This window comes from Sciurus vulgaris (assembly GCF_902686455.1).
Source record: "Sciurus vulgaris genome assembly, chromosome: 11".
Taxonomy (NCBI): Eukaryota; Metazoa; Chordata; class Mammalia; order Rodentia; family Sciuridae; genus Sciurus; species Sciurus vulgaris.
The window spans coordinates 37,290,068-37,309,462 of record NC_136472.1 but is presented as its reverse complement, the minus strand read 5'-3'; the positions used below and the strand labels follow the sequence as shown (position 1 = coordinate 37,309,462).

Genomic DNA, 19,395 nt, shown 5'->3' with positions numbered 1-19,395 from the left:
ATTCACTCTTTTCTTGTTAACATGCATTAGCAAGAGAAAAGTAAGGATGTTCTATTTTTACCGCACTCTCTAAGCTGATGAAAAAAAAGAGAGATGTTACTTCATAGAAATCTCAATTCAGACTGAGAACTTGGTCTAAATATAATCTCTTCAGGCAGAAACCATCTCATTAAGCAAAAAGCTCAAGAAGGTTGAAACATTCGATTGTTACGCTTATCGCCTGATTAATTCTAATAGAGTGTGGATTCGTTCCATTCACTGGGTATAGATGAAGGAGGAGAGGAGACAATGGGAAAAGATGAATTGTGAGTTCTCAGCCTCTCATTTCCTACGTCAGCATTTCTAGTACAAGATGACTTGAGGCTTGATGTCAGGGTTAACGCAAATTCTTTACGCCCACCATAAAACAGTGTTTTGAATCAGAGTGTCTCATTTTCAATGGCTTGATTCTTACATAGTGTGGAACAATTTTCGAGAGTGGTTGCTAGCATTTTAATCTGTCCCCCTAGTTACTCCTAATCATAGCAATGATCATCGGCTATGCATCCTTCATTCCTCTTCCCTTTGTCCCACCGAGACACCACAATATTAAGGAGTGACTTCCTCAAGATGAACAAAAGGGTGGATGTTGTATCTTCGGGGGATTCCTTTGCTTGACATCAGCTCACTGTGGTTAAATGCTAGAAGATTTGGATGGAAGACTGAATCAAGGACCCAAATCAGACTCTGGTAACCTCAGAAAAACCTCAGAAAAAAATGATATGATCCTTGTTCTGTTTTTTCTATACACTTCTTTATAAGATCATGTGGCGATTTCCAGAGAGATTGTATATCCAATACCAAAATGATCGTTTTTATAAAGTTATTTCCTTTAATAAGAAACAGAGGGAGAAATCAGTTAATTTAGTTCTAAGTTGAGATTATAGAATCAGACATTCTTTTTAAATCAAAGGCTGAAGAACTGAAGGTTCTATTTACATAACTACAGTAAATTGGAACTTATCCCAATTCACTTCAATGTGTCATTTATTAGCACCTGAATAATATTATATTTGTAAAGTTCTGACTCTTTTTCCACTGAAAACAAACAGCTTTTCCTGAATCAGGCATATTTAAAAATTAATAGCATTCTTTCTCTTTTATATGAAATTACCGTTTCCTAGAAGCCCTAACTGCAGGAAAATAACAGCAGGTTTTTTTGTCCTCTAATAATTCGATCTTTCATTTTATTCTTCACCTGAGAAGCTGTTTCCTAATTTTTTATACTGACTCCTTTTTTTTTTTTTTTTAATTGACAAAGGTCTCCATCAAACCTAGCCCAAGCCACTGGATAAACACTGAGTGAATTGGGATACAAACGTGAAGTGAGCCCTAAAAACCGAGCCATTGAGACAGTCTTCTTAAAATGCTGGGCCTCAGCTGCACATCCGGGCAGAGTCCTGCCAGGGACAGCAAGACCTGCTGCCAAGAAAAGCAAAGAGAGACCACAAATTGCTACCAAACCACTCCAAAATGTTCTCATCTTTCCAACAGCCCTGAAAAGATAAACCTCCCCAAGCCCTAGGGATCCCAAATATTTCACTCAAAATTTTCACAGGATCCTAAAGAAGGAAAAAAAAAAAAAAAAAAGGCAGGAGAGATCAGTGTCTTACTTTGCATCTGACATTGACCGTTGGCATTCTTCCTGCATCTCATCTCTTCTTCATTTACGATCATTCTCTGTTAGAACAACATGCGTTTGGGTGAATGCAAGGAGACTCGTGGACTTCATTCATGTCCCATGTTAGACAATAACCAACCCAAGGTCAAAGCCAAGGGCTATCCTTGATGACTTGATGGCCTCACTAATAATGCCTAGTGACATTCTAGGAGTTCACAGGGTTTGATATGCACAGTGTGGTCCTGGCAGTGCCTCTCATCTGGTTTTCCCAGTTTCTGACCTGGCTTTTCATGGTTGGTTCCATCTCCAACCTCAGTCCCGTGGAGAGATGGCACTTTCCCCGGCAGCCTTACTGGTTTTTGAGACGTTCCTCAGACATGCCAGGAGCCTGCCTTCCCAAAATCTTTGCACGTGCTCTTCCCTCTGGAATGTTCTTTCTCACTCCACATCCTCATTCTAGCAGCTAACTCCTCCACTCAACCATCACCTCTGCAGGGAGGCAAACTATGTGCCCCATGCCCTTCAGATTACATGATACCATTACTGTGATACAATCTTCAGGCGTACTGTACTTCACTCCCTAGTGGTTACCATGCTTTCTAACTCCACATCTAAGTCTGGAATCATGTGACTGATTGCAAGAACCCACCTACATTGTCTACCTTCAGTGTTCCCAGGCCTCAATACACAGAAAGCACTTGATTTTTATTGATGAATGAATGTGACCAGCAGGTCTAAAGTCAATGAAATCACAATTCTTGGTTATATTCAGGATGGGAGAAATTTTTACCAACAAAAATTCTGATATACACAGTCAATGTGAAAGGCCATTAAGTTTTGAGCAGATGATGAATTTGACAGCATGAAAATTTCTAAATCCCAAAGAATTGGGAAGATTCATATCCAAACCCTAGACTCATAACTCCAGAGTGTAATGGGTAGTGTGCTGTAAGGAGAGGGTTAAAGGCTGCAAATATCCTACTCGTCTAGCTTAGCCTGGTCCTTTTTGGTAAGTGCAACCTGTACCACCCTTGTCCCATCCCACTCAAGTGTAGATAGGGAAGTACATTTCAAAAGTCACACAGGTCCTGGCTCTTTGTCTCCTAAATTTATTTAGATGCCTCTCACACAATCCCATTATTTCTTGCTCTTAATCTTCTTGGTTCTTCTAACCCTTGGTCCCCATTTATCTGTACACATCCTTTCCTGTGATTGACTGCACTCCAAACTTATTTCTACAGGCTTGGAACTCAATGACATCCTGAAACTCTTTCCTCTCCCTGTTCCTCATAGCATTCCTTATTACTGGCTCTTGACCCCTCATTTCCCTCCTGGAGAAAAACAGCAGAGCACCACACAGCAGCAGCCAACAGAGTGCAATGGGCCAGGTACTGCTCACCTGCCTGACTACCAGGTGCATGTCCCGCTGAAGTTTCACATCACTGCATTCCATTTGCAGATGAGAACCAATTGTGGGATAGTGACAGAGCTGGGATTAGAGCTCAAGCTGGGTTTTCTGACTGCTTCCCTATGTCCAGGACAGCCCTCCTGAACTCCTTTCTAGAACTCCACTTCCATCTTTTCACTGTCCTGATGACATGAGCTGAATGTTCACAAATGAGCGAAGAGAAGCCACATTATTAATCCTAGCATGTGGGATCCACCACCAATGGCCTCCCACCTTGATTGAGCCTTGCCTTGGCTGATCAGCCCGACCTGTCACTGTAATGAAGGTTTCATTGTGCAGAATGATCAGCCCTTTTCCAAAACAGCCCACTTCATACTTAATTTCCCAAGTTCTTTCCTTACTTATACTCCTTTCCTGTCCGTCACTCCAGAGATTTGAAGTTCTAACTATACTGTGAGAGGTTAACTAAAGAGTCAGTCCTCTTTGGGAAACACTGCAAAGAAAAAGTTAACTAAGGACTCTGTCCTTGTAGTCCCTTTCTCGTGATTCTATTGGAGTTTATGTAAGAGAATACAGTGTGAGTTAATTACTCTGCTATCTGTTAAAGACCACTTCAGATATAAACCTGATCGCTTCCAAGGAAAGTGAAGATCTTGCTTAAATCATGGCGTTTATCTAAATTTTAGGTATCACTTAAATTGTATCATATGGTACACAAAATGTAAGTAAAATCTACCTGATTTAGGGAGGACATTTACATACATATACACATATACATATACACATATACATACATGAAAAGATCTCCAGCCAAAGACCACCAGAAACACCTGTAGTTGACCAAATTTCTCCATGCAGTGAGGGACAGTGTGCATCATGGAGAACTGAGAGGGGTCTCATCAAGAATGTCTTGGAAAGAACTTATAGAATTTGAACTTCTAAATGGGTTGGGGGAGGTTTCAAGGAGTAGGGCTTAGTTGTGGGTTGGATGCTGTCAGAAAGCAGGAGTACTTCTAGAATTGGCCATCTTAATAGAAGATTGAGACCAAAACTGTAATTGATGGAGAAGGAGCAGTCACTCTTGTTAACTCCCTGGAAAGGGAGAGAGTTCATTGTGCAGTTTGCATAGAGGTTACACAAGATATGAAAGTGGTATTGTCTGTGTCTTGATCTATCCTAGTCACAGAATGACTGTGAAGGATGCTGACATGAGTGAATGTTTGCAAATGGATAATAATTTCTGTGAAATTATTTACCTTCAAGAGGAGAACATCACACCCTAGCTAGGAATACCATGGATACCTGAGCATCAAAGTCTAGCTGATAGAATGTCAGTTGTCAGGGGCCACGAGTGTACATATAAAAGCAAAACAACCACTACAAAAGGAATTATAATCAAACTATTCTAGATGAAGCAGGAGCCTTCTCTGAATCTCCCCAAAGGCATGCTCAGTGGACAGTCACTTTCCCAGCACTTGTGATGATTTGTTCCATGTCAATTTAGGGAAATTGGAACTATGTTGCAAAATTTCCTTCCCTGTATGGTTCTGGATTAGGGGTAGGGAGACAAGGAAAACTCTCGTGAGATTTGGAATGGAGAGTGAAATAACAGCTATTCTCACACCCTGGAACTTGGTAGAGCTCATCGCACACCATGGCAGTTCACACACAATGTCATTCCATGTCACTCCCCTTGCTGGGGTGGGACAGCAACCAGGCCCACAGCTTTTCCAGCATCCTTTCCTGGCTTCTTTGAATCCTGAAACAGGTAAGTGTTTGGCCATTGCTAAGGGTACCAACTTCTCCTGCAGGTCACTCATGTCAATGAGGTTGGCAGCAGCAAGAGACACACATGGCTTTCTGTTTGTCCTCATGAGTTCCAGTTTGTCCTTGCTCTGCCAACTTCATATCCAGTTCTCCTTCCCAACTGCTCTCTAGTTAATCCAGGTCCAACCTGGAGCAAAGTCTTCTCCACAAGTGCCTAGTTTTATGTGGTGATCATAATCCCTTACTCTCTATGACTCTCAAGAGTTCTGGTTGTCTGAAAAGCCTCTGCTGATGTACACTCCAGATTTCCATCCAAGAGTCCTATCCTAGGATACAAGACTCACATTATAAAGAGAGATGGAGAACATTCCAACAGCAGCCAGGTACAGGCAACGGACAGGCTCATGCCTGATTCTTTTGTTCTGACTTGAGTCTTATGGAATTAAATACTCATGGCTGAGGTAGGAAGATCTAGGGGTGGTGGCAAATGGCCATAGGGCTATTAACTGCATTCTCGGGATTTGGGGCCAGATTAAGCATCTAAGAGCATCAAAGTCATGACAGAGATGACAGTAATATGAACAAGGTCTGAGCAGTAAGGCAAGGATGGAAAACTGATGCTATGCAATAAAGCGTCAAAGAAGTAGGGAGCATGATGGTCAGGTGGTGGGGGGGTCCAAACAGTCAGGCAGGAGAATGTGAGAATGGACACCCATGTGCAAAATGCCCATGGAGGCAGATGTGGAGGCTTTGGGGTGCTATGCTTAGCTGGATAACCCAGGCCTTGACACATGCCATGTGTTTTAGTCAGTTTTCCATCATTGTGACAAAATACCTGAGATAGATGGCTCAGGAGGAGGAAAGACTTGTTCTGAGAGAGAGAGAGAGAGAGAGAGAGAGAGAGAGAGAGAGAGAGAGGAGAGAGAAGAGAGAGAGAGAGAAAAGCCAGGATTCCAATATTGTCTTCAATGACCTAACTTCCTCCCAAGAGGCCCCCACCTTCTAAAGATCCACTACCTCCCCACAGTGCCATAGGCTGGTGGCCAAGCATTTAACAAAAGGGCCGTTGGGGGATATTTAAGATCCCAACCACAACACCGTGTTTGACTTCATTGCTTTCTACAGTATCTTCCTATTGTGCAGCTACCATGATAAAATCCTAGGGTCTTATCATACCAATTAAACACCTGCTGAAGGGGTGGTAAGGAGGCTTAAGCAACTTGCCCAGGATCACTGAGAAAAAAGCTGAAAGATAGGAATTTGAATTCAGATCTCTTTGATCCAGTTGCCATTACATCTTTCAAGATCCAAGTCTTTTAGGCTTAAAACAAAATCTTTGGGTCACCTGATAAATATCTATAGAATCAAATCTTCCAGCCTTGATCAAGGCTTCAGTTGACTGCAACCTCAGATCAAGCCACTCTCCAATTCCAGATTCACAAAACTGTGAGAGAATAAATGCTTATTTCTTTAAGCCATTAAGTGTTGGTTAATTTGTACTCAACAATTGATAAATTATGTACTGCTCTTATATGAAACAATCAGGATGGAGGTGGGGGTGGGTGCAAGGAGGAGAGTGTGACTCAGAAAAAATCCCAGGAAAGTCAACAAAAAGACACAGTAGAAGTAACTCCCTTCTGACTGCTGGGGTTACATAAAAATAGAGATAGGGAGGCAGTCTGGGAATCAAATATGTCCTTAACTCCAGACTTGGAGCTAAAGTCCTTGAGGCGGAAGTTCTCTGAAACAAGTAGAGAGAACACTTAGGGTCCTGTTTGGATCTATAGGCAGCTAATGTCTCCTAGGATGTCCTGTAACAAGCCTGGGTTCCCTGTTCTCATGTGGTACAGAAAAGACTGAGAAGTTCCCACAAGCCCCACCAGGAGGAAGAGAGGGTCACTAAGAGTCTGGCTGGGCAATTGACAGAGAAGTCATCGCTGTGGCCATGAGGCCAAGTAATCCAAACCAGGGTCAAATAGGAGTCACCACAAGATCTCAGAAGTGCCAATCCCCACCAGAGCTGAGAAGCAGCCAATCAGCAGGATCTCTGAGCCTCCATGGAAGCAGAGAGAGAAAACAGCATAAGTTAGCTAGTTATAGATTCTAGTACCAAATATCAACAAAACATCCAGGATGGGAAAGACATGCCATATTCACCCAGGAACCAGCATGAACTCAGAAGTCCCCTCTATGGTCCCAATGCCCAAAGGTACTCAAGATTCTAAGTCATCATCTTGTAGAAGAGAAAACTGGCAAGGAGGAGAGTGCTAGTTAGCTTGCTGCTACTATGACAAAAATACCTGAGGAAATAAGCTTAAGGAGGAAAGGTTTATTTTGATTCTAGTTTGCAGTCCATAGTCAGCTGACTCAATGGCTGTGGGCCTGTGGTGAAGCAGAACATCAAAGGGGAACAGCATGGTGGAGTAAAATTGTGGACCTTATGGCAGCCAGAAGCAGACCAGGGGAGGAAGAGACCAGGGACAAAATAAATCCTTCAAAGGCATGCCCCCAGTGACCTATTTCCTCCAACCAGACCCCACCTCCAAACATTTCTGCCTCCTCCCTATAGCACCACCAGGTTGAGACCAAGCCTTTAACACATGAGCCTCTGAGGGGACATTTAAGATCCAAATTATAAGAAGGGGAAAAGACAAAAGAGTAAGTCACCCCAAAAGAAGAATGTTACTGGAAGGATCACATAAGGAATTTACGGGATTGCATTTAATTTTTCCTCCCTTATCCAATGGGAAGTGGGACTGGGGCTTAGGAGGAAACTCACATAAGTTCTAGAAAACGGTGAGGCTACAGGTTTTGGGATACATAAATCTGATGTAAGTGAACATGTGACTTCAATTCAACTTCTCTAAAACATGCTATGAAGATTTATTTTATTTACAAAGATGGGTTTTGTTCTGGATCTAGAATATGAGAACTGGAAATCAGCTAGTCCCTGGCATCTTCCTCTCTGTGTCATCTGATGGCACCTGTCTTTTTTTTTTTTTTTTTCTCCAAACCTATGACCCACCAAGCTCCAAGGGTTGGTATTGAAAAGACAGCATGGTCTTTGTCACACACATTATTTGGGAATAATAACCCTTAGTTCTATATTAAAGGGCTATCACTGAGCCTTGGCTCTGTTACATGTAGCTCAGAGAAGCAGCATGCAGGAAGGAGAGCAGAGCACATCTGTTTTGTAGGTCAGAAGCCAACCCTTGTTTTATTAAAATATGTACAGGAGATTGGAAAGGAAAAGGATCAGACTGTACTGTGGCAAGGTACAAAGCATGTGCCACATCCTAACTCAACTGCGCTGGACTGTCCTGCAGGCAGCTCTTTGGAACTTGGTTTGGCTGGAGCCTCAACAGAGGCTTTGTGAAGCCCAGAACTCCTCAGCTCAACCCTCAACCAGAGGGGACCATGACATTGACCTCATTGAAAGGTGGGAAGACCACCAGGTCAGTCAAATGGGGAGGTTTTCTTTGCTATTCATTTGCTCTTCTTTGAAGAAACTCAGTTCTTGAAGCTGTGGTATCATCCCAGGGGTTTCCAAGCAGGTGGGAAGAAGGCAATGGCTACTAGAAACTGAGCTCTACTCACCCCCCCAAACTGAGTTGTGTCCCTGAAATCAGAAGCCCTGGCATAGCCAAGTTCATGGGCAAAATCACACTTCAGGTCACACTGTGTCCTGTAGCCCAGGTATACACAAATGCATGGGAAAGCTTCCTGATAGGCCTGCTGCTGGCTCATTTCATGTTCCTCTCGATCCAGTCTTTAAAAGGCAGCACCTTGGTCAAAGCTGTGGAGAGGCTATGGCTGCATGATTTGTCATAGGTCCAGCTGACCAGCCCCACCAGATGCCAGCGTGGCTCAGGTGATGCTCGGCCAGGGAAGGACATCACTGCGATGCCTCCTGTCTCCGCAGTGCAAATGTCAGACGGGGCACTGGCATCCTGGCTGGCACAGAACATGTTGTCCGTGACACTCACAGGGATGCCATGGTCTTCATGCTGTTCCTCGCACAGCAGTGAGTCCACCACCCTGACCAGCCCAGAGCGCAGCGTGTCATTCTTGAAGCCAGGGCTCCTCACATCTGCCAGGATGTTCCAGCCAGCCACGGTGATGTGGGACTCCTGGAAGGAGATGCTGAGGTCCCGAGGAGCCGCGAGGCAGATGGGCTGGACGTGGGTACTGATGCGGGCCTTGTCCAGGAGCTTCAGGATGGCGATGTCAGCATCAAGCAGTATGGGGTCATAGTTGGGATGCAGAATGATAGCAGAAATCTACCAGTTCAAGGAATGGATAGCAATGGTGAGCATCTAGGCCATGGCAGACAAGAACAGTCAAGTTTGGGGACTAAATCATTGGGAGAAATTTCCTAAAAATTAGGTACAATTACTTGACATACTTTGCTCAAGAAATCTTAGAAAGTAATTTCTCTGTTTCCAGTACTGCAAACTGAAATGACTACCTGGGTCTGGTAGGTAGCATTAAATAAATGGAGCGTACTGGTGAAGCTACAGAGAATGGGAGCACACACCCCATCTAGAGTGGACAGACAGCTGGGTGCAGTGGCATATGCCTGTGATCCCAGTGACTCAGGAGGCTGAGGCAAGAGATTGAAAATTCAAGGCCAACCTCAGACATTGAGCAAGGCCTGTCTCAGATAAAAAATAAAAAGGACTGGGAATGTAACTTGGTGATAAAGTATCACTGGGTCCAATCCCCTGTATGAATAAATAAACAAACAAACAAACAAATAAATGGGCAGAGGCCACTTCATTCCAGCTGATCAATGCCATGCAGAAATGGACCAGCACTCTAATTTTGCTAGAGAATGGACTCCAGGTCTTTAACTGAAACATCTCAACTTTTTAATGTTGCTTCTAAGGAACTGATTAAGAAAATATATATCAGTATCAAAAACATACAGACCCCAAAGGCTACCTGTGTAACATTTCATGTACCTACATGCCAGCAAGATAGAGCCATGTTCCCTAACAACATCCCATAAGTCTTTCCCCATAAGAACATGCCCAGAATGTTCCATAGACTTTTTCACACTCTTCCATGATGTTCCCAAGTCTTGCTGATCATCCTCTCTGATAGAGGCCTCTAAGAGCTCACCTCTGTGATACTATATAGGTATCGCATAATGTACACCATAATGTATATGTTCTATTACTTCAACTGTGTTTGAGCATATTTCCTTCAGGTTCTTCTTACGTCGTGCTGATCATGATAAAGGGTATCTCTCCTGCTACACTGGACTCTTCAGAGTAAACAACCATGCATTGTTCTTTTCTGTATCTATTTTCAGTGAATGGCACATGTGGAAGCCCTTATATAGATGGACAGATGGATGAACAGATAGAAGGATAGAAGGAGAAACAAATGGATGGATGGATGAATGGGCAGATGGGTAGGTGGATGGATGGATGGATTGATGGATAAATAGATGGGGGAGGGAAGCAAGAAAGAGAAAAGAATTTTGTAAATTAGTTAGGAGTGTCTTGGATAGGATTTGTCTGCGTCCTCAGAGCCTACCCAGTATAGTGCCCAAATGTAACGGGCGATTAACTCTCTTTCATTCAAGAACTGTTTGTTTATCCACCCTGATCTAGGCTCTGTGCTAGGCTGTGAGGGTACAGTGACATAGAATGCCCACAGAGTAGATGGTTTTAGGCCTAGCCACCTATTAAATAATTTCACTAATTTTTAATTTGTTTCAAACTACTAGATGAAGGTAATTTACTTTTGATACTTGGAGGTAATTGACTTTTGATAACTATGATGATAGATGGAATATGTCTCTTATTTTTTTAATTTGTTTTTTTATTTTTTAATTTTTATTTTTTATTTTATTTCGGTTTTTAATTATTTATTTATTTTAAAATTTTTTACAGACTGCATTTTGATTCATTGGACACAAATGGGGTACATCATTTCGTTTCTATGGTTGCACACGATGTAGATTCATACCATTCTTGGATGGCCTTTTGAAATGCCCCTTTCCAGTACCTTCAATATGGAACACCAAGCACGTGGTGTGCGCCAAGCTCTGAGCTGGCTACTGACATGCTGAGGTGACAGGGCTGACATGGTCCTGCTCTCCTGTGCTTAGAATTGGTTGAGACAAAGCCCCAGTTTCCAAGTTAAGCCCTCCTCTCTTACCCGTAAGCTCTGGATGGTCTTCTCATCCCGGTCATCATCCCGGTAAAACTTCCCCAAGACAATTTTGAGATCTGCGGTCTTGATGACAGTGACCTTCCCCAGGTCAGTAACACAGTGGGCAGCCACCACCACGGTGCGCTCATTCACCAGGGCGCCACTGCAGACCAGGAACCACGCACCCTTGTGCAGGCCGCCATCATGCACCCCACTGGTCCTCCTGTAGATGGCTGCCTGCCACGGCCAGCGTGTCCCCTGGGTCTTCAGAGAAGTGATGTTCTCGATTTTCCCACAGACTATGGAGAAAATAGCTGTTCAGTAATATCAACTTAGATCTTTCACATCCAACAGGGAATGGTCTCTCTGCCAGGAGAGCACAAATGTGGAAATGGGGTCCCATAGGTGCAATGACCACTAAGCTTCCTACCCTGGTTTTCTTCTCCCTTTAAATATTAATCTAGACACGGTTGGTTATAAAGTCTAGGGTTAAAATTGGAGAATTTATAGTAAAATGAAACCTGGATTGTGATCCCAGAAACTTACTATCAACAGGACCTTGGTCAAGTTGCCTAATTTTTTAGAGTCTCAGTTTCCTCACCTGTAAAATGGATAGAGCAGTAATAATGGTCTCATAGGGCTCCAGAAGACTGAAAGAGACGAGGTATATAGACAGACTCAAAAATATCATGACTGTCATGACAAACACAACCACCATGAACTAAACCATACTGCTCTCCTTTCACACCGAGGATGGAGAGAGGAGTCCTGTTCTAGACACTTCCACATATTATCTCAGTAACTATCATCCTAACGGAAGAGGTAATTAATGCTCCATTGATTAATAACGCGACTGGGGAGATAGCTCAGTCGGTAGAGTGCTTGCCTTGCAAGCACAGGGCCCTGGGTTCAATTCCCAGCACTGCAAAAAAAAAAAAAAAAAAAGACTAATAACGATTAACTAATGAATGTCTGAATATCATTGGAGGGTGGCTGTGAAATGGAGCTTAGAGTAGCCGAGACGACCTAACTAGTGGCCTCCTGGCATCTTTAACCCCTCCCTCCTTGCTGTTGAGTTCCCGCTCTCTCCCTCTTTTTCAAGTAAATACCATAGACTTAGCCACAGAAAGTATGGCCCCTAGGACTTCAGGACTTAGTTTCTCCTGGGAAGTAAGTTAAAGTCAAAGGAAGAAACTCTAGGGAATTTCAGGTTATCACCAGACTAGGGAAAGCAATGGAAGACCATTCCTTTGAGCAATAGGACTCTCACCAAAGATCTTCAACAAGTTTAATGGTTTGACTGGAAGATGGTTAACTGGAAGATACTGCTGCTCAAAGATAAGGCTTGACTCACTAGGGACACAGGACGGGGCCCGTCCACTCCACTTCCCAGTCCTCAGACATGTCCTCCGGCTGCTGCCCAGGCGGCGGTAGAAGGGAGAGATGCATTCATACTGGAGCTGGGTGTGCAGGTGTTGGTACCCAGGGGGCAGGTCTCCAAAGGGAAGGGCTGGCTTCTTGGTGGGGGCACCTTGCAGTTTCTGCTTGCTGAAGGCCGATGAATACAGCTGGTGTAGAGGTGTCTCCCTGGGTCAGAGCACGAGGGGCCAGAGAAAGGACAGGGCAAGAGACTGTCAGAGTTGCCCCTTTACCACCCATGCCAGTTCCCATGTTGATATTTGATTACAGAAGAGAAAAATATCCATTTCCTTTCCTGTCTCCATCTCTATATCGCTGTTCTTTCTCTACACACACACACACACACACACACACACACACACACACTGCACCCTTCACCTCTACCACTGAGCAAATTCTCTTGTACGCCTCAATCTTTATTCCTCCATTTCCATTTCTGGCATGCTTCCAACTGCCTAGAATTTTTACCAAGAGAACAACATCTGACATAATAGCTGCTATCCAAAGACACTACACATGCACACACACAAATTTAATTGCAAAACTAAACAGAAAAGGGAGTTAATTTGAATGAGAGAATCCAGGCGTACTTTTCCCCCTCTAAACATTATCATAATGGGGCAATATTAGGAATTGACTTGAACTAAACTGTGTTGATACAGTAGCTTGATTTAGCAATTAGCAGATGTAATTAGTTCACCTCAGAGAATAGAACTTCCTCTCAGGGCACATTGATTGGGAGAAATATGAAGTGTTGTGTGTAAATGTGGAAAGGGATATTAAATGAACCCTGAAGGTGAAAGACCCAGAGACCAGTCAGGGGTTCTTGGGGGAGATATGCAGACGTGGTCCTGCCTGTGTTCGTTTTATATTGGTGCCCACTGACAAGCTGAAATTCTGTTGGGAATCAATGTCTTCATTCTCATTTGATGAATGGAGAAGAGAGGCCCAGAGAGGGAAGTGGGAGTGCTCATGGGTGCACAGTAAAGAAAGATGGTGCCTGAGATCGTGCCTAGCAGTCACGACTTCCACCTGGGATTGATACCACATCAATTTGATATCACTGTAAGAAATTATTTTATGCATCTCTATAGAGCTTGGATCAGAGCAAATAATCCATCTATATTGATTTTACTCAACAAGTATTCCTATCACGTTTCTGACCAGATCTGAGATTCTGGAAGCTTCTGAAATTGCAAATAAGCTTATCTCTTGGCCACTGAAGGTTCATACTGCCCTTGGGGGTTCTCAGGTGAGCCTGGCTCCTTGAGATAGGCAGAACCCCCACTTCAGCAGCCTGCCTTCCGGAAAGAGATCAAAAAAAAAAAAAAAAAAAAAAAAAATTTTAGGCTTGCTTCCCATTTACCTGAGACTCCTGGCACTTAGCTACCTAAACTTTCATTACAATTGCCTTAAAAATAGGGAGACTTGTGGTCTTTTTGAACAGAGTGGTGCCTCCACATGATGTCTCCCTGGGAAGAAAAGGTGGATTCCACTTATTGGAGAGTCCAGCCCAGGGGAATCACAAAGACCGGAAGACAGGGCAGAGTTTGGATTCTGCTGCCTCCATTACAAACCAATTGCCTTGTCTAAAAGGGAAAGATTTAGGAGAGAAAACCTGAGGAGGGGCGAGAGGCTGAAGGATATCCTCACCTAGGATACTCCAGGGCCAGTCTGGTCACTCAGACTCATTGTTACTAATGCTAACAATAGCTGCTTTACTAGGTGATCATATGTACAAGGTACTTTGCTAAAGGTTAGTCTAGTGCATAAGGGAGCAGACCCTGGAGCTAGATGCTAAATTTATATCTTGGTTTTGCTACTTTGAGTGAGTTACTTTACTTCTCTGAGCCTCAGTTTACCCATCTGTAATAAAAATGGGAATAGAATCTGTAATAAAAAGAATAGTGCCTTCCTCAGAGGCTGTAGTGAAGATCAAATGAGCTAAAATACGTAAAATACTCCGAAGAGCAGCTGTACATGGCAACCATGTAATAAGTGTTAGCTACTAGTGTTGGCTTTAATCCTTACAACAGTCCCCAGAGACTGCTATGATCATTCCCACTTTTCAAAAGAAAAAAAAAAAAAAAGAAAAAGAAAAAAGACTCAGAAAGTTTAGGAACTCGCCTAGGAATACCTAGAACTGAAGAGAGGCAGAACCAGGTCTTGAACCCTTGACTGTCAATCCAATGTATTCATTCAGTAAATATTTATTAAGTGTCTTCCACGTGGCAGGCACTGTCTCAGACATTAGGACATCAGTTAAACAAAGCAGATAATGTTCCTGTTCTTGTAACTTCTACATTTGGAATGGGGAGACAGAAATTGAACTCGTAAACCAAGACAACCAGAGAGAGGAAGCTAAGATGATAAAGGTCAATGAACACCAGGTAAAGGAGTCAGCTCAGCAGTCAGTGGGGAACTGAGCTTGCTAGTTTTAAAACAGTCAGGGCAGGTCTCTCTGTCAGGTGAAAACTGAGCAAAGAATTGAAAGGGAGGCAGTGAGCCTCCATGGTGTCCTTTGGAAGCAGTTTCCAGACAAAAGAAGGCCCAGGTAAAAAGTTGTTCGGCAGAACTGTGCTTGGAGAGAGAGAGGAAAACAAGGAGGCCTTCGTTACTAGAGCAAAAACAGTAAAAAAGACGATGCAGAAGAGATGAGTAGAATTGGGCCCACCCCCCACCAGGTGGTCTTCACCTCTGCCTTCTGGGGGGCTCACATCCCTGATCACAACTGACCAGTCACCTCTAGTTTCTGAATTCTACCACCAAGAACCTCTGACTGCCAGCTGTTTTTTCAGAAGGTGTTCTTCCTGATGTCACAATACATACACAGTAACTTTGGGAAGACTCAAGGATTACAATCCAGTTCCTCAAAGACCATCTGAAAGTCTTGCGTCTCACCAGTCATCTCCTTTCCCACGATCCAATAAAATTTGTCCATCTTCCAACAGTTGCTACCTCTTGGCCAAAGGCAGCTGGCTAATGAGCCTCCATCGAACAAGCCCTATTCTTTCATGACCATTTAGCACTCAATGTCCCTAAGAAACCCCAGACAGTCTTTGGCCAAACACAAGTAAAGAAAGGGGACAGGAGAGGAAATCTCCACTACCCTTCATAGCAGAGTGCAGGTGTTTCAGTCTCACCTTGACTGGACCTGCATTGGAAGAACTCTCCTTCTCACCAGGTCTGAGATCTTTGGTTCTCTGCAGGCTGGGAAAAAAAGCAGACAATGCTGCATAATCTGTTTCCATACTCACTTTTCACATGGCTGAGTTCAGATTCATACCTAACCCCCTTTCTGGACATCACGTGCTCATTCCCCAGACTCAGAGGCAAGACACGTCAGCCAAGCTTGAATAGTTCGCTTAGCAAAAAAGCATTCTGCCTTTCTCCTAAATTGACAGCTTTCTCTGAAGAACTCTGATACCTCTGAAAAGCTCCTCCACCTAGGTGATTTGGGGTAGTGACGATTAATAGGACTATCTGCTTATGTGAATAGCATTTGCACACTTGATCACAATGCAATAAAATTCAAATGGAGTCCTAAAAGAAAGCCCACAATGGGAATTAGAATGTTCTCATTTAAAACCAGACGGAAGTGTCAATCATACATAAGTCTTGTGTAGCTGATTTTTCCATGTCCTTTTTCTGCTATTAAGGACCCTAAAAATCTCTGGGAGACAACTCAAAGCACAGTTTAATTTTTCTGAAGTCTCTCTCTCTCTCTCTCTCTCTCTCTCTCTCTCTCTCTCTCTCTTTTTTTCCACAAGTAAAAAGGAATCCTTCCCATCTCACTTTCCCAATCAAGCAGCCAACATTTGTCTAATTAGCAACTTAGAGTACTTTAGTTGTATTAATTTGTAAAAGAAGAGTTGACAAAAATCTCCAAGGACATATGTAACGCCGTTCCCATACTTAATGAAATCCAACATCGGAAATCTGTGCTGGTGGGGATGAAAGTCGTTGCTGGCTAAAGTCTAAAGTGATTTATTCCTTTCACAAATCATTCTCTTTCATTCCTTTTCCCATGATTCAGGTTGTTGACAAACACCCAGAAGGGAAAGTGGAGGACTCAGGCAATTATCTGGATAATCTAGGACAAGAACACGCTTTTCTTCCCAGTAAACAGCCAGATCATTGTGACTGTCCCCCCAAAGAGAGGTGCTGCTAACCAGAAGCATCTAGAAACTACACATCCCCACTGCACCAGGGATGGTTCCAACCTCTCTCTATAACATTCCATTTCTCTGGCTCCAACTTACATTTTGTAATTTACTGCCTGGATTGCCTCCCATGGCATTTACCACTGCCTGGTAAATTACACTTCTGTAATCTTCCTCTGTCTTCCATCTGAAATATCATCCCAACTCCTCTTCACATCCTCCCCAGCTTTTCAGATGAACCCCCCTTCTACCTGCTTCATGCAATTATCTCTATGTCAAGAACTCCCCTCTCTCCTTTTCATTTAGTTCCTGTAGCTGTCTGTTGACTGTTCAAGGACCTGCCCTGTTTGTCTTGAAACATCTTAGTTGGCCTAACCTCTCCCTACATAGGCAGCCAGGGAAGATGAGTCCTTTCAGTTTTGACCTTGGATTTGCATATATAAAACAGCCCTGTTGTCTTTCCTGAACTGTTCTGATAACTATATCACTCTCCTCCATCATCTCAAGATGTTGTGATTATAGTAACCAAGTTCTCCCTAGGTCCAGAAAAAAGAAGCAAATGCTTTTCAGGATGGTTTCTAATCTAAGAGATATTGTGGTTCCAGAGAGAACTTAAGAGAGAAAGTGATCCCCCCACCCCAGGGACTTAAACACCTGCATGAAAGCTATCAAAAAGCACAGTAACTCCATCTACTCCTCTAGAATCCAGAAACACCCATAAGTCACCTTTTATGCAGATGGGCTGTTTCCCTGACCACTCTCCATTCTGCTGGCAGGTTCTTTTCTCATTGCCACTAAGAACATAGGAGTTATTACAGAAGAAGGACACAACAGTGCCAATTTTTATATAAGGGCCATTGAGAAGTCCAGGGCCTCCTGTTATTTTCTTGTACCCATTGACTGGGCCCACAAGGTCTGAGCAGTTTCGTTCTTCAAGGACTAAAAGTGAAAAACAAGAGAAAAGAAGAACTGTTAAAAGTCTGAGTCATTTAATTTTAGAATCGAATCTTTTCATATTTCATTGAAATAAAAACAGTGATATCGAGCCTGTTAACAGTGTGCACAAAAGAATTACCAAGAGAAATCTCATAATAGAAAATGCATGTATTAGACACGTCTTTCCTTGTTTTTATGATTTATTCTTAGGTGGAGAAATATTTCATTCTAAATATAAACAATTTTGACACAAATCTGATTCTTATAAGATCCTGTTCATTTCTTTCTCAAATTATAGAAGATGGGCAAGCCTGGACAAGAAAAATATTTCACCTAGATTTTATGATCAGGATACAGCATTATTGGTTTTCAACGTTGTATTATCTCCCTCGTTTCCTAATGCTTGGGCAATTAAATTAGACTGTTCGGTTTCCTATTTATGTTGTATACAGAAATAAAACTGCTTAAAAACAAGCATGCCTATATGAAATGAATTTAGATTTTATATTTCATATCAAGAACAAAAGTGTGCTTCAAGTTTTGGTTAAAAATATAGAGGACTATATCATTGCAAAAAATATTACAAATTTCCCCTGATGTCCAAAAGTAACTTTCCATCTATACACTCAATATTCACTGCAAAGATGCTTCCATTCTTTAACTCCTAGTGAAGAGCAGCTCAAAGTAAAACTGGCACCACAAGTGATTCTGAGCACTGAACAAGATTTTAGATTTAGTGTGGAAAAATTCTATCAGATAGATAACGTATTTTTGTTAGATTATGGCACAATACTGAATATGACTTGTCTAGGGAAAGAGGGTGGGTCCCCCCCAAAGAATTGAGCCTCTAATTACTGGATTTAGGCACCAATATCTCCATCAGCTTCCCTGGTTTTATTTTAATAAATTCTTCTAAGACACAGGCTCATTCCTATAAAACAGTTCCCATGTCATGCAATTATGCATTGGACATACTTTTCTTCCCATAACTGGTCCAATTATCTCCCAAACAACTTATTTGCTTGCCTTCAGGCAAGGAAAAAAAAATCTTCTTTCAGATAACGTCTCTAAAATATTCAAGAATTAAAAATAAATAACTTTACTGGGTGCAACTTGGCAAGATTGCTATAATTAGCCAAATGACTGGTTTGTCTCCTCTAGGGTTATCCATAGCCCATGCAGCAGATGATCAATAATACTCTGTGTGCTTTGGGGATTATGTAATATGAGTGATTTCCCTGGTGGGGGCATTCAAAACTCTTATTTTAAGTGTAAAAAAGAGACCTCACTGAGCAAGCTGTTTAAAATACTGAAATGGTGTAAAGAGGGCAATGTGTTTTTTTTTGGTTTTTTTTTTTTTTTTATGCTTCGAGTGGTCTCAGGAAACCCCAGTGCTTGTATTTTCAGGAATGGCTCTCTGAGTGGCAGGGGGACAGGGAGAAAGCAGTCCATGCAGCCTGGGTGATAGAGCCATCTTCTCTGAGTAAATGCATTCAGCCTGAACAGACATCCCATAGGGCGACCATTGGGGCTCAGAGACCACATTAAAAACATGGCGGATTCTGCCTGCAAGTTTAAAATAATGGAACTAGTTGCCAACACAAAACTTGGGGGATTTCACACGAAAATATGTATCACTGGCCTCTCACATAATTCAGATCTGCAGCCTCTGAGCCTGCCTTCCCACAGAGCGACAATCATCTGGAGCTGAGAAGTGGTTCCCTGCTCACCTGGGATCCACATTCTTCACCAGGCTGCCTGGCTCTGGCAGTGTTTGACTCTGTGGCCGGTTAGCCTATCGAGGGGCTATGATTTATGCCTTTCAAGTGCAGGTCCTCATTCATCTTGAGATTTACGAAAGCTTGTGGTCAAAAAAG

At 42.8% G+C, this 19,395-nt stretch overlaps 1 protein-coding gene across 1 annotated transcript in view; it reads right to left on the bottom strand.

Moving 5' to 3' along the window:
- Positions 1-8,033: 8,033 nt before the first annotated feature.
- LOC306639810 (inactive serine protease PAMR1-like) overlaps positions 8,034-19,395 on the bottom strand; it is a gene marked incomplete at its 5' end in the record, with an annotated part of 56,390 nt that continues 45,028 nt past the window's right edge. Inside the window, 5 exon segments of the mRNA XM_079103532.1 lie at positions 8,034-9,115; positions 11,007-11,299; positions 12,355-12,587; positions 15,563-15,629; positions 17,309-17,521. Of these exon segments, the coding sequence (XP_078959658.1) occupies positions 8,579-9,115; positions 11,007-11,299; positions 12,355-12,587; positions 15,563-15,629; positions 17,309-17,521 (1,343 nt within the window). The 3' untranslated portion in view covers positions 8,034-8,578.